Source organism: Acinonyx jubatus, chromosome D3, assembly GCF_027475565.1.
Source record: "Acinonyx jubatus isolate Ajub_Pintada_27869175 chromosome D3, VMU_Ajub_asm_v1.0, whole genome shotgun sequence".
Lineage (NCBI taxonomy): Eukaryota > Metazoa > Chordata > Mammalia > Carnivora > Felidae > Acinonyx > Acinonyx jubatus.
The window spans coordinates 54,893,944-54,908,531 of NC_069392.1; the positions used below are offsets into that span (position 1 = coordinate 54,893,944).

The following is a 14,588-nucleotide window of genomic DNA, read 5'->3' on the forward strand; positions in this document are numbered from 1 at the left end:
AGGAAAGAAGGAAAACTTAACTTTCCTTCCTTCACCCTCACTCTTGGTCTGCCCTCCATTCTGCTTTTCCCACAGGTCCCCTAGTGCCGGTTGGTCTTACTGTCACTGTTGGGGGTGGGGTGAGTTGATTCTGGGGACTGCAGCTGTGTTAGTTAGAGGGGATGTGGCAGAGGCTAGAGTGGTGAGTCTAGTAACTGATTAACAGTTTTTCTAAAGCAAAAATCAGGTGCTATTTCATTGTTTGTCTGGTCTTCCCAATTTTACTTGCTTTTGTAGATATGAAAGATTGTTTATTTAGATATGAAAGATTGTTCCCCTTAGGTGAATGTTATCAAGAAACACCCAGAGGAGATGTGATTCATTGACAGAACCTCTAGCAAATGAATGACCTGCTTCCCTCTTCTCATGGCTGCCTGTTCCTTTGTTGCACATTTCTGTTAGGAAACCACAGAACATTTCTACTCACTTGTATATAGATTATCTGTCTAAAACACAGACCTGACAGCATTGCTCCTGCTTTGTGGTTGGTTGTTTTTAAATCATCTGGACCAAAAATATTGTCCCAATTTGGCTAGATGTCACCTAGCACAATTCTGGACCCCGATGCCTCATCCTGCAACAATACATTGCATGGTAAAGCAAAAGCTTTTCAGTACTGCCTAAAGAAGAAGCCATCAGAAACATACATCAACTACGAAAAGTTATACCTGTAAAGGAAAATTAAGCAGTTCAAAATGTTCTAAATTTTGAATTATCTCTACTGAGATTTTACATAATTTACATAGTCATACAAAGTTGACTAGGTATTAAAAGTAAATGGTTTTGTTTAATAAATGATAGACTAAAACAACACACGTTATTAACCAGAAACTCAAAAACCTTTCATATGTTGTATAAAAGTAGTAACAATGGTCACATTATCTGAAATGCCAGTATCGTGAGGTTTTGTTTTTTGTTTTAGGTCTTCAGGGGAAGAGAATTTTAGAGATAAGGGTGCTTCTGGGGATGGATGAATATTTTTATTTAAAAATAAAATCTTTCGCACTGCAAGTAGAAAGCAGATCTTTATTGCTGTAGACTTAATAAGCACTCCAAATAGAAGCCTTTTATAAATTCAAAGATTTTTGTGTAAAACGAGATTTTTCTGTCACATATCGCCGTGCTTAAAAATATTTATCTCTACCATTTGTGACTAAAGAAAGAAGGAACGCTTGGAGAAATTCCTGGTTTTAGGTCTAAGGTGAGAAATGTCCAAGTTGGGCCTGGAACATTTTGCCATCCCAGAAAGCAAAGAAGTGATCAGAGACTCCCAGGACCTTGTCAGCAGAACTCAGAAACCAGCTTGAATAAGTTCTTACAAGCTTACACATCAGCAAAGACATAAACTGTGGTGGGTTGAAACATGGATTGAAACCTACTTGCTAGGAGTTCCTAATTATACTTCAGAATTAAAAACCTCATTAGTCATGTTGGGAGGCTATTAGAGAACTACCTCGTTGTTTTGAAAAAAGTGGTCAATAAAGCGAATCATATGTTAATATGACCAGTACCTCAGAGGGGAAATTTCTCTTTGTAGAATTATGCTAGGTAGTAAATCAAAAATGAGTGACAGAATATCACTTTGAAGTCTCTAAACAAATATCATTAATGGCTAACAATATCCCAAAAGGAGTCAGACATTATGTGCCTCCTGATGGAAGTTCAAACACTGCAAGTAAGTAGTCCTGCCTCCAAACCCCCAATTAGAACTTGAATCATATCTGGCCTCTAGATCAAATGACCCATTTATAGAATGGCATGCAGTAAGCAAAGTCCAGGTTGTGGAAACTGTACAAGACAACCCACTTCCTTCAACTATGTATATATGTATATTTTTATTTATATTTATATGTTTATATGTATATATGTTTATATTTACATATATATGTTTACATATATATATTGTTTACATATATATGTTAGGAGAAGAAATAAGATATAATGCATATTTGATATTAAATTATTTTTACTTTTAGATATGATAATGCTATTTGAAGTTTTTTCAAATGTCCTTATCTTTTAGAGACACATACTGAAATACTTGTACACAAAATGATAAGCTTGGTATTTACTTCAAAATAGACTGGCTTGGGGAATGGAGGGTAGGCTTTGGGATGGAGAGTATTGACTGTAGTTTAAATGGAGTAGGATTGGCCAGTATTAGTAATTGTTGAAGCCAAGAAGTGAAGACAACTGGCTATTCTGTTCTCTCTACTTTCATATGTTCAAAAACTTTCCAAATAGGATTCATATATATAAAATTTTTCAAAATGAAAGTTTATACACACATTTTGCATAAAATTATGTCAAGTGTTAATATGTTGCACAGAACTAGTAAAATCACAAGGTTTCAACCAGGTTTAAACATTAAAATTTTTTTACTAGAGTACCGCTATTAAAATGCCGAAATCTAAAACACAGGGGTGCCTGGGTGGCTCAGTTGGTTAGGCGACCCACTTGGGCTCAGGTCATGATCTCACGGTTCGTGGATTCGAGCCCCACATCGTGCTGACAGCACAGAGCCTGGAGCCTGCTTCAGATTCTGTGTCTCCCCCCATCTCTACCCCTCCCCTGCTCACGCTCTGTGTCTCTGTCTCTCAATAATAAACATCAAAAAAAGAAAAAATTTAAAACACTGACAGCACCAAATGCTGGTGAGAATGTGGATCAACAGGAACTCTCATTGATGGCTGGTGGGAATGCAAAATGGGCACAGCCACTTTGGAAGACATTTTAGCAATTTCTTATCAAAGTAAACATTCTTATCATATATTCCATCAGTAGGGCTTTTTGGTATTTATCCAAATGAATTGAAAACTTATTTCCAAACAAAAGCCTGCACATGGATGTCTGTAGCAGCTTTATTCATAATTGCCAAAATTTGAAAGCAACCAAGATGACCTTCAGTGAGTGAGTGGTGCCTTCACACAGTGTAACAGAGCTCAAAAGAGATGAGCTCTCAGGCCATGAAAAGACATGAAGGAGCCTTGAACGCACATCACTAAGTGAAAGAAGCCAATCTGAAAAGGCTACATGCTGTATGATTCCAACTGTATGATATTCTGGGAAAGGGAAAACCATGGAAACAGTAAAAAGATCAGTGGCTGTCAGGGATTGGTGGGAGGAAGTTATGAATCAGCGGAGCAGAGGATTTTTAGATGGGTGTTGTGTTTCCCTAAACTACTCCGTGCGACACTACAATAGTGGATACGCGTCATATATGTGTGAAAACCCATAAAATATAGGACACCAAGAGTGAACCCTAATGTAACTATGGACTTTGGGTGATAATGATGTATCAGTGTAGGTTCATTGATTGTAATAAATGTACCAGCTGGTGTGGGATGTTGATAGTAGGGGAGGCTGTATGTGTGGGGGGACAAAAGGGGGGTATATGGGAAAAGTCTGTACTTCAATTGAATTTTGTTGTGAACAGCTGTAAAAACCAATGACATAAAACTATAGATAACAAAATATTTTGAACAAAACCTTTTCTGTATATGCCACTCTGATGAAAAGTTGGGGAAATTGGTATCATAAAATGGTCAGAGAAATATATTAATAATTAGTCTTCTTTCCCAGTTTCATAAAGGGGAGATCTATGCAGTTAGGCAGTACATGTCTTCCAAATTATTCAAATGTTTTTATACTTTTTGTAAAGGCTTTGTCCAAAGCTTTGAGAGAGAGAGAATGCTAGGTGAGATTTTTTTTCTAATGAAACCTATATGAAGCCTGTTTCTGAAGTGGGTTTTCTCTAAAGCTGATTAAAAAAAAAAAGTTTGTAGCTTACCTACTGCCCTGCTTATCTTACATGGGATGGGGGGAGTGGGGGAGCACATGCCTGCATTCAGCAATTTTATCGAAAGCCTACTCTGTCTGAACTGGACTAGACACCAGGGGTATACAAAGAATAAAATGGACAAAATCCCTGTCCCCATGGAGCTTCTGTCCTGTGTCTGCGAATAGAGAAAAAGAATAGGAGATAATGATGACGCCCCCTTAATGAAGTGGCATTGAGGGGAGCTTGAAAGAAATGAGGGAGAGTGCACCTCAAAACTGGGGAATGGTCCTGGCTGCAGCCACAGCAAATGCAAAAGCCTTGAGGAGGAAGTGAGGAGAGTCCAAAGCCAGAGTCACAAGGCTGGTCTGGATGGAGTGGAGTGAGGGACAGTGACTGGGAGCAGAATGTAGAAACCCTTGTAAAGCTTGGTAAGAACTTCAGATTGTGCTCTGAGATGAGCAACCAGTGGAGGATTTTTTATTTATTTATTTTTTTTAGAGTGCACACAGGGGAGAGGACAGAGAGAGGGAGAGAGAAAATCTTTAGCAGGCTCCACGCTCAGCAAGGAGCCTGATGCAGGACTCAGTCCCATGACCCTGGGATCATGACCTGAGCCAAAAATCAGGTGTTGGACACTCAATTGACTGAGCCACGCAGGAGCCCCTGGAAAGTTTTAAATTAAGAGAAAGCATCTGATTTTTGCCAGTAGGATAGCTCTGGCTGCTGTGTTGAGAACACGTGGTGAGGGGGCAAGGGTGCAAGTTGGGAGGCCAGTGAAAAGACTATTGCCCAACATCAGGTGAGCATTGACCGAAGTTTGAAAATACTTGGAAGGTAGAGCCAGTAGAATTTGCTGGTGGATTGGATGTGGTGGTGAGGGAGACGGAGGAGGCAAGAATGGGTGTTGTGTTTTTAGCCTGACCAACTGGATACAGTGGAGCTCCCATTTACATCCCCAAAGAGGAGTGCAGGAGGAGGCACTGTTTGCGAGTGCTTGTAATGAAAGTACAGTGAAGTTGTGTACAAGATAAAGGGGACTGTAGTGCACACGGTTAGGGACCTTTTTAATACCACACATAGACTTAAGGATGAAAATGAGACTTTAAATTACATCAGAAAAATCGGTGTCTCAGAACCTAAAAAACATGGGAGTCCGGGGGCGGGGCGGGGGAGGAGGTGTGGGATAATACTGCATGAACAACACATGAAATTTAATGGTATCATAACAAATATGTAGAAGAGAGAGAGAGAAGAGAAAAGACTCAGCCAAAGCAGACATTTTAGGGTCTGGACCAGGGTTCCTGACCTTGAAATGGGTATCTTTTAGGTTCCGGAGTTAATTTTTTCCTTGTTTGTCTTTTTCTAGTTGGGGAATGGCGGTCAATGTGTATTCTACCTCGATAACCCAAGAGACTATGAGCAGACATGACATCATCGCATGGGTTAATGACATAGTATCTTTAAACTACACAAAAGTGGAACAGCTTTGTTCAGGTAAGAGATTATTTTATTAAGCCTGTATTTACCTAAATGTTTACTGCTATCGTCTGGAATATTAGTTTATGAACCACAGATGATACATCTTGGGTGGGGAAAAAAGAATTATCAGTATTGATACATAATTAAAGGGACAAAACTCAGATATAACTAAAAAATGTGTGTGTGTCGGAGAGGGGAATGATAACGGGCATCTAAGAGCATAGAGGCGTCCCAATGCATATTATGAACGGTTTCTGTAATGCCTTGTAATTGGATTTATAGGCTCTTATCTCTCATCCCATCAGCCACCACTCTTGCGTTCCTAAAACACAAGTTGGGTCTTATAACCCCTTCTTTAAAAACCTTCTGGACACCATGTTGTCCTTCCTATAGGATAAAATTCATTCTTTTGCATGGCTGATAAAGTCCTTTCTGTTCTTGCTGCATCCTGTCTCCTCAGTTTCTACATCTACGTGCCCCCCATCCTGCCTGCTCCCCCTCCCCCGGTGCCTCAGTCCCACAAAATACTCTTTGTTCCCTACAGATGGCCTTTTGCATCCCATAACTTGTTTTCATGCTTCTTTTGCTGAGAAAGTCTTTCTTCTTTTCATTCATGTTAAAATCTCATCGACACTTTAAAGTCCAACTCAGTTGTTGTCCCTCTGAAGGGTTTCCCAGATTCCCTCAAAACACGGTGCCCACTCTTCCAGAGTAACACTTAACCACACTGTGCCAGAAGGTCCAGCTCCCACTTCTCTGAAGGAATCAGGAGTCCTTGAGGACAGGACTGTGTTTTATTCTTTGTCAGATGCCTAAGGTGGCACCATGCTTGGTATAAAGTAGGTCTGTGGGGAATACATGTTGAGTTTAAGAAAAAAGTAATTAAGATTTAACATCGATGATAAAGCAGGAGCATGTTCCAAAAACGTGCCACTGATAAAGTAATTCATTCTTGGAATGTTTATCAAAGAAATAGTCTTCCTTTGGAAATAGGAAGTGTATTCTACTTGTGAACTTACAGGTAAGAGATTTCCTCCCTGGCTCTGACATAAAAATGGTGTTAGAAAATATTCCTGAACCGTGTTCATGTGAAATTCCACAAGGCATAACAGATACAAGGGAGCTAGCAGGTTTGGCTGCCGTAGTGCTGTCTGTGCAACAGAAAGACCTTCTCCTATCTTTCTTAGGGGGTCGTGTGTAAAAGGATTTCATGAAGTGTAGCCAGAATTTGGAAAGCCCCCAGTGGTCACCCTCAGATAAGCCTGAGTCCAACGCCTCCCAGGGAATATATTCTCCTTTCTCCAGGTCAAGATTTGAGAACAGACCAGAGGACAGTCTTTCACTACTATTGACACCTCTTCTCCCGTGATCATTTGTCCCCCGAGGAGGACAGTGAGGTTGGCTGGAACCTACGCGTTGCCTCACTCCCCCTCTCTGTGCCCAGGCCTCAAACAAGTCCTGTGATTCGTGAGGTCGATAATGGATGCTCACCAGCCAGTTCTTTGCCCTTGAGCACAAGCTAAGAAAAGCTGGCTCGGACTGTGAGAACGTACGAGGTATATATTGTTGGCCTGTTGAAATGACTCCCACAGCCACAGTCAGAAACAACCCCTGTTGCATCTAACTCAGCTGCAGATCTCCACTCGGATTTGATGGCACTCTTCTTGCGGTGCATTCTGGAGCACTCCGGTGTTTTAGTTTTGACTTGCTGGGGAAAAACTGTCATTAGCAGTTCGTTCCCTTGTTACTAACCCAGATCCCTTCAGCCTCGTAATTGCTTGGAGTTCGTTTCTCCACAGCACCTGGCACATAACTGTTGCCTCAGAAATGCTCCTTTTAGGGGGAATGAAAATCAGTTTGCAACTGCTAGGGGCAAAGACAGGAATGTGTCTTACTCTCAAAGTGGGTGTATGTACATGTGGATAGATGTTTGAGTGATATATGTAGTTTCTCTGCAGATCTTTCAGATTTATAGTAAGGCGAATTCAACAAAATTTTAAGCAGAATTTTGGAAAGATTCTTCTACAGTTATCTTCAAGCACTGGTATGCATTTTTCAACCATTTGTAGCTACATTGCTATCAAGCATGGGTTGATGGCACACCTGTGGAAACCATTTGGCTCCCTACCGAACAGATAATTGTCATTAAGAAGACTCCCCGGCTACCTAAGGTTACAAGGCTGATGATTTGTTCAGAAGAATAGAGTAGATTTAAAGGTTCCTTTCTGCTCTGAAACAGGTTTTACTATGATCTCTGTACTACAGAGGGTCACGTGTTTGTTTGTTTGTTTGTTTTGTTGTGTTTGCTTAAATCATGTTAATCCATAGGGTACAGAAGAGGTCTCTTATTTTAGGCAGTAGTTTCCTGAAACTGTGGACCATACGCATGTATCTCCTGTGGGGCTGCTTAAAAATGCAGATTCTTAGGACCCTTAACCTGGCAAACCAGTATCTCCGGATGTGAAGCCTAAAATCTGCATTTTAACAAGCACCCCAAGTACTTCTGTGCTGTAGCCAAGGGCTTGCAGTGCATTTTAGAGAAACCCCAAACCACTAAAAATGAAGTTAAAATATCCAAAATCTATCAGGCACGGTTTCCTCATTCATAATTTAGTCTCTGATTCTTCAGCAGTGGCATTTAGCAGGAAGATGCTGTCTTTCTATTTATTTATTTATACCGTTCATTGTTCTAGAAGACATTGAAGACAGCTAGGACAGTGCTATTAGGACAAGAACAAACAAATACTGATGACCTAAGTGATTTCTCCTCATCATACTTAAAAGTAATCAAATTCTTGTATGGTATTTTTCTCTTCAACTTTTATTTTGATTACTTCAGTTGTCTATGTGTGATTGTATTTTAATATGCTGTGGTAAAATATAAATTAAGTTCACGTATTTATGGGGCGCCTGGGTGGCTCAGTTAAGCGCCCACTTCGGCTCAGGTCATGATCTTGCTATTTGTGGGTTTGAGCCCCACGTCGGGCTCTGTGCTGACAGCTCAGAACCTGGAGCCTGCTTCAGATTCTGTGTCTCCTTCTCTCTCTCTCTGCCCCTCCCCTGCTTGCATTCTGTCTCTCTCTCTCTCTCAAAAATAAACAAACATTAAAAAAAATAATTTCATGTATTTAAACTGATTTTTTTTTCTTATTCAATACAATTATTTCTTTTTGCCAAAGACTTATGCTCTAATTCTGGCAGTCCTCTTTTGGCATTTTTTTCCCCATTTGCATTGTTTTCTATTTCTTTTTTTATTTCCAGCTAAAAGATATCAATCCAGCTAATATTAAAGCGAATGACAGCTTTTCTTTAGCTCATAGAAAAGTAACATACGGCTTCTTCATGTTTGTGTTCCTTTTTCTTCAGAATTTTCTGCCTTCATATAGCTTTTGTTTCTTATAGAAGCATTTTAAAAGTTCTTTAAAGGAGAGTTGTTGTGAGAAGGTCTAATACTTGGAAATAGATTGTGGTAAGTTGCAAAACAATGGAAGTGACTCACTCTTATCTCCTGTTATTTTATCCCAGCGATGTCACCTTATGAAAGTTTGCTCTGAACAGTAAATCTGGGGAGGCGCCTAGGTGGGTCAGTTGGTTGAGCATCCAACTTCATTTCATGATCTCAGGGTTCTTCGGGCTCTGTGCTGACAGCTCGGAGCCTGGAGCCTGCTTCTCATTCCCTCTCTCTCTCTCTCTCTCTCTCTCTCTGCCCCTCCCCACTCATGCACGCATGTGTTTCTCTCTCTCTCTCTCTCTCTCTCAAAAATAAACGTTAAAAAAAATTTGAACAGTAAATCTGGGTCATATAAATCATGTGCATATTTAGTTGGCATTTGCTTCTTGTGAAAAGCAACCTTTATGTCTCAAGTAAAAGATTAGGCTGTATAAAATGGAGAGCAGTATATCAGTGGATGTGAATACTACCTATAATAATAGGACACTGTACTGCTCACCTAAATCTGTTTTAAAGATGAACAATATATGTGGCTTTCCCCATAGTTGAATAGGGGGTTGAACCACATGAAGTACTAGGTTAATTCAGCTTCAGAACACTTTGTTGTATACTTTGTAAAATTCCTAATGCTTTTAGTGGGGTTGAGATGTTTACTTTAGTACACAGCTCAAACCAGTGAACTGAATATTTTATAAGGTACTACAGAGGGAGGATGGACAGCATGGTGCTAAAAATCCCTAAAAACAACGTTAACAACTTGAGATACCATACTGGAGGTGACAGGAAAGGTAGTAGACTCTATGGAGGGGAGGAATGGGAAAAAATGGCTAGAGGAGTTTGATGGGGACGGAAGAAATGTACCTTTTCCTCTCCACCCCTCTTCCCCTGTTCTAATACATCAAATCTCCTTTGAAACATTCCTTTGACATCCATTTTTCTGTGTTGCCATCCTCTCCTATGATCTGGGACCTAAAGCAGCAAAGTCATTGGGTCCACTGCTGAGTCACTGCCTGTGCTTGACCAGCAAGCACGTGACCAGTGGCTCTCCCATACCTCCAAAGCCTAGTGCAGACTGCCCTTTTCTCTCTGTGCAACCTTCCCTTCCTCCTCCTCACCCACTTCTTAGGACAAGCAAACCACTGACGTTTTGCAGATTCAGAGCTACAAACCCCAGTCAGGTGGACACTGCCTGTAGTGTTACTATATTGGTTAACAGTTCATTGATCTTCCTGAGCATTTTAGTATTTTAGTAAAGTGTAATTTGAATTAAACTATTTTTTTTTGCGCTGGAAAATTTAGGTGTTTTTTTTCACCAGCTTAAAAAGAAAGAGAAATGACCACTATTTGACTGAAGTTTCAATTTGTGCTTCTCCAAATTGTTTCAAGCCCTGTCTTGGATCAAGTTTCTGGTATTTTTTCTCTTCTGGGAAAACTTGTGGGTTCAGCTGGTCATATTGCAGTCACTGTAGTCACATTCACAATTCTGGGTCCTTGATGGCTCTCTGGAAGGAGCGAGGCTTCAACAGAAACACTCTGGGATTCACAAAGGTGTGGCTGTCTGCCATGCCCCGGGGCCTGTACAGGTGCTGTGAACCTTAGCAGAATATTCTGTGTGACAATTTTCGGCTACAGTCTGTGCCTGTTAAATAGGTTAAGCCCATCCTATTGTGGTGTCCCCTGTGCCTTCTTTTTTTGTCCTCAGAGACCTCTTTCAGGAGGACAGGTTAGTGATGAAATCAGCTCAGAGTCTAAATTTAGTAGACCTTCTCTTGTTGGCTCTCTTGAACTGAAACCAAGTAAGGATATTTCATCAGTGTCTGATAGCTCAAGAGCTTACTTAGCTTTATAACATCAGACTATTATTTGCTATAAGAAATTTAAGTCATCCTGGATTGTGTTACTATTATAGATGTAATTGTATTATAATGGAATATTGTTCATATTGGTGCTGTATTATGTAGAGAGGTAGGTTTTTTTGTTTGTTTGTTTGTTTGGGGTTTTCTTTGGTGACAGTTTCTTTCTCCAGTTCTATTTGACTTCATTTAATTTTAAAATCCATTTACTTTATATCTCCGCCTACTGACTAATTAAAAGAGTAAGGGGGCAAAAAGTAAGTTGGGTAACGGTAGGGGTGGTCCAGCCTCAGGTTCTATCACTGCAGTATCCCAACTAATGCCTAGGATGAAAGGGAGTTTGTTTTTTGAGCAGAATATGAAATACTCTAGTTTTTTTTTTCCCCTTGTAAATTTGTTTACATATATCTTGATACTTTGATACTGAAAGTAAACATGAGTTGGTGCTTTTGTGTTTTTGTTGGGGTGTTTGTTGGGGTGTATATGCATTTTACCTTCATTGATCAAACTGCCCCTATAAATTTTGTTTTTTATGTATATGGAAGATACGTCTTTGAAAGCAGTCAGCCGCATCTTCATCTAGCTCATACTAAGGAGTATTTGGTTCCGATAATCAGTTGAGTTTTATTTGGCACACATGTTTTGAGCCTTTCCTTGGGCTGGGCCCTGGGAACCCAAGTATATAAGACATAGTCATGGTCTTCTGGGAGTTCAGTACAGCAGGGCACTGTCCTTGCAAAAGATTAGAGACAACACTGTGGTAAGTGCTGCTTTGGAAGAGCTTTGGGTATACAAAGAAGGGGTGGGGGTGGGTCATGAGGAGTTTGTGGAGAGAGACCTTCCTGCAGGTTCTTTGGGAGTTGGGTGGGTGCTGCCTGGATGACTTAAAATGGCCACAGTTTGGGAAAGACCTCAGAAGTCCTCCCTCTTGAGTCAGATAGGGTGACCAGTAGATAAGATAATATGTGTTTTATTAGGTACAGCCCTTAAATACGTGAAGCATGTTGTCGTCTCTAAGAAAAAGAGTTTTTCTTCATGATTTCATCATAGGAGTATGCAAAGATTGTTTTTACTCTATTTGAAGCAACTATGCATACATGTGAGATGTTCTCAGGAAACCATAGAATTGCTCATTTCTTTTCAAGAAAGGCAATACGTACTTCAATTTTTTTTTTTTACTTTTTATTTACTTAAGTAATCTCTATACCCAGTATGGGTCTCAGACTCCCCAACCTGAGATCAGGAGTCACATGTTCCTCTGACTGAGCCAGCCAGGTGTCCCGCAACGAATATTTTAAATTCCATAATGCCAGTCCTCTGTGATGACTGTTCAGGTCCCTAACTAGATAAGTTTATGTGACTCCATTAATATTTTTCACAAACACAGATCTACAGACACGTCCTTTGTGTACTTACTCATTTCTACTGGAGTCTCTCATAGGTAATGACGAACACTGGGGAAATAGGCTAGGGAAAACACATCACCTGGAACGTGCTTATTTTATTGAAGACTGGCAGTATTTACACTTAACAAAAAACCAAGGCACATGTAATCACAATGAACTAAATATAGTATCTTAACAGAAACAAAACTAATTAATGACATATTATTAGAAACCCAGATGATTACCTTTGAGAATTCTAACCAAATCACAAAAACTTAGTAATTATATGAATTTGTACAAAGTGATCCCTTCAATTCTAGACTTGTATCTCATTATTTTCGCTTACCTGAGAAAATTCTCAGATGTCATAGATGAATGCAGTCTGAGTTCTTAGTAAGTATATTGCTATTCCAGAAACTCATTATCATGTAATTTCGTGGATTCAGGTTCTCTTTTCTTCTAATCTATAGTAAGACTCTACTGAGTTTTACCTGCTCAAAAACCATCAGTGAACCCATGGTTATGAATCTAGAGATGAGCACTGTTATAATGTGGGTAAGTCCATCTGATGAGGGTGGTACTGATGGAAGTAAAGGGCCTAGACTACGCATGCATCTCAGAAGCCCCAGCATTGATTAACTCCGTCAGGTACACTGCCTGGAGTCCTGACTCCATGGTCCCAGGACTCTTGGTGAAGAGTTTGGGAAGCATCAGGCTGGAGTCCAAGGACATGGCAGATTTTAAGGCTCCTTTGTAATTCATAATTCTAATATCAGAAACCTGTAGAGCCCCTTCTCCTTGGATTTTTGTCTCTGTTTTATAAGATGTTTGCTTACTTTAAAAGCGTGTGTTTATTTTGAGGTTATTCACTAAGATGTATAAAAACAAGTATCTTAAGTTTTAAAAAGTGTGTTCCAATATATTGTGAGCTGTTTTGATTTTTCCAAAGCTGTCATTTACTTTACAAGACGGATATGTTCCTTATAAAACATTATTTTGTATTCATATTGCTCTTTTTCTTTGCCTTTTCAGCTAAAACCATCTAAAGACTTTAACAGGAAGAGTATAAAATTGGGGAAAAATAGTCATTTCCTTTCATAAATGAACTTGTGATTACTTAAGCACCTCATATGTTTATCTGGGGAAAGACTTCAGGCCTGGAGAAGCCCTCGGATGTTTTTGAGTAGATAAACTGGAGGATCTTGGGAATGTGTTCATAGCCTTCCTGTGCTGGTGGGAGGCCAAGGACCTCCTTTTGTTCTTTGGTTCTCTGCCCTCTGAATCTAAAACATGCATTTTGGAGATTCATATTTCATATCTGAAACAATCCAGTCCAATCCTGTTCATTCTTATAGCTCTGATGATCTTAACCAGGAACATAATGCATAGTTGTATACTTGAGGGGCATGATAATGCTGTCCTAAGGCCTCAGCATTTATATATTGCTCTTGACCATTTTCATTGTGCTTTTATGTGTATTTACTTTAATTCTTATAACAGCCTGTGTGGAAGAATAGGAATGTTTAATTTCTATTTTATACAAGAGGATACCAAATGTTCATGTCTGACACTAGAACTGGGATGTCCTTGGATCACAACCTTATGCTTTCCTTGCTGTATGTATGGCAGCTGTGGGTGTGATGGAGAGCTCACTGTGTGCACATGTGTGTGTTTGATTTTTTTTCTTTCCATATCCATTAATCAGGAACCCATTAAACATCTCTAGGATGTTAGAGAAGGAGGAGTTCAAAGTCCACATCCTAATCCTTTCTATTACTACTTGAAGAATTGAGATGTATCTGGTAATTCTTCAGATGACACGGATGTGACCCAGTGGTCTCATCAAGACCTTTCTCACCAAAGGTAGTGAGACATTAGTAGAATCAGTCACACAGGCACTTGCTCCCCATCTTCTAATTTTTCCTTGCTCTACCCACAAAGGATGGAGTAGAGAAAGAGCTTCTCCTTCTCTCTGCCTGTTCCTTTTGGTTTCCTCTCCTCCTCTGAACTCTTTCCCTCCAAGGAAGACACGGTGGCTCTGAGATTTCACCACCCACTTTGGAAGAGCTTGTTCAGCTCTCGCAAAATTACCCTTGGCCAGTGAAACAGTAGCCTGGATAATGCCTCCTTAGAAATACACTTAAGCACATGGGTGCACAATCCACCATTTGAATCTCAAAAATGTAGCCCTCTCCTCACATTGAATCCAGGCTTGATTTAACAAGCTTTTACCTAAGAGGACCTCACATCCTCATTTCTTCCTTTCTGTGCTCTTGAGGAAAAATAACATCTTTGAGAAAAATTTTGTTACAGGCTTGGCCTCCCCCAAAGGAATTAGACATCAAGGTATCACTGTTTTCCCAGTATTGCACTGAGTTCAGCAAACCTGGGTTGCAACAGCTACGCTAAGAGCCTCTGTCAGTACTGATCCAACCCCTTCGGCATGGAAGGTTGATTTTCTTAGCCTTTTATGAAGGGACATGCTAATGCAACATTGAGGAATATTCACCCATTTCCCGTCCAGTTCTGTCCCCTTATTCCCATATCTGTTTCCCAACTCCACCCAGGCTGCAGCTCCTGTTTTCCAAATAGAGATTCTA

The 14,588-nt window shown here is 40.0% G+C and overlaps 1 protein-coding gene across 6 annotated transcripts in view; it reads left to right on the forward strand.

Moving 5' to 3' along the window:
- MAPRE2 (microtubule associated protein RP/EB family member 2) overlaps positions 1–14,588 on the forward strand; it is a 156,342-nt gene that overhangs the window by 84,301 nt on the left and 57,453 nt on the right. For all 6 annotated transcript variants that reach the window (XM_027068773.2, XM_015082325.3, XM_053206620.1 and 3 more), the window contains one exon: positions 5,187–5,314. In XM_027068773.2, coding sequence (XP_026924574.1) covers positions 5,194–5,314 — 121 coding nt within the window. In that variant the 5' untranslated portion in view covers positions 5,187–5,193. The remainder of the gene's footprint in view (positions 1–5,186; positions 5,315–14,588) is intronic.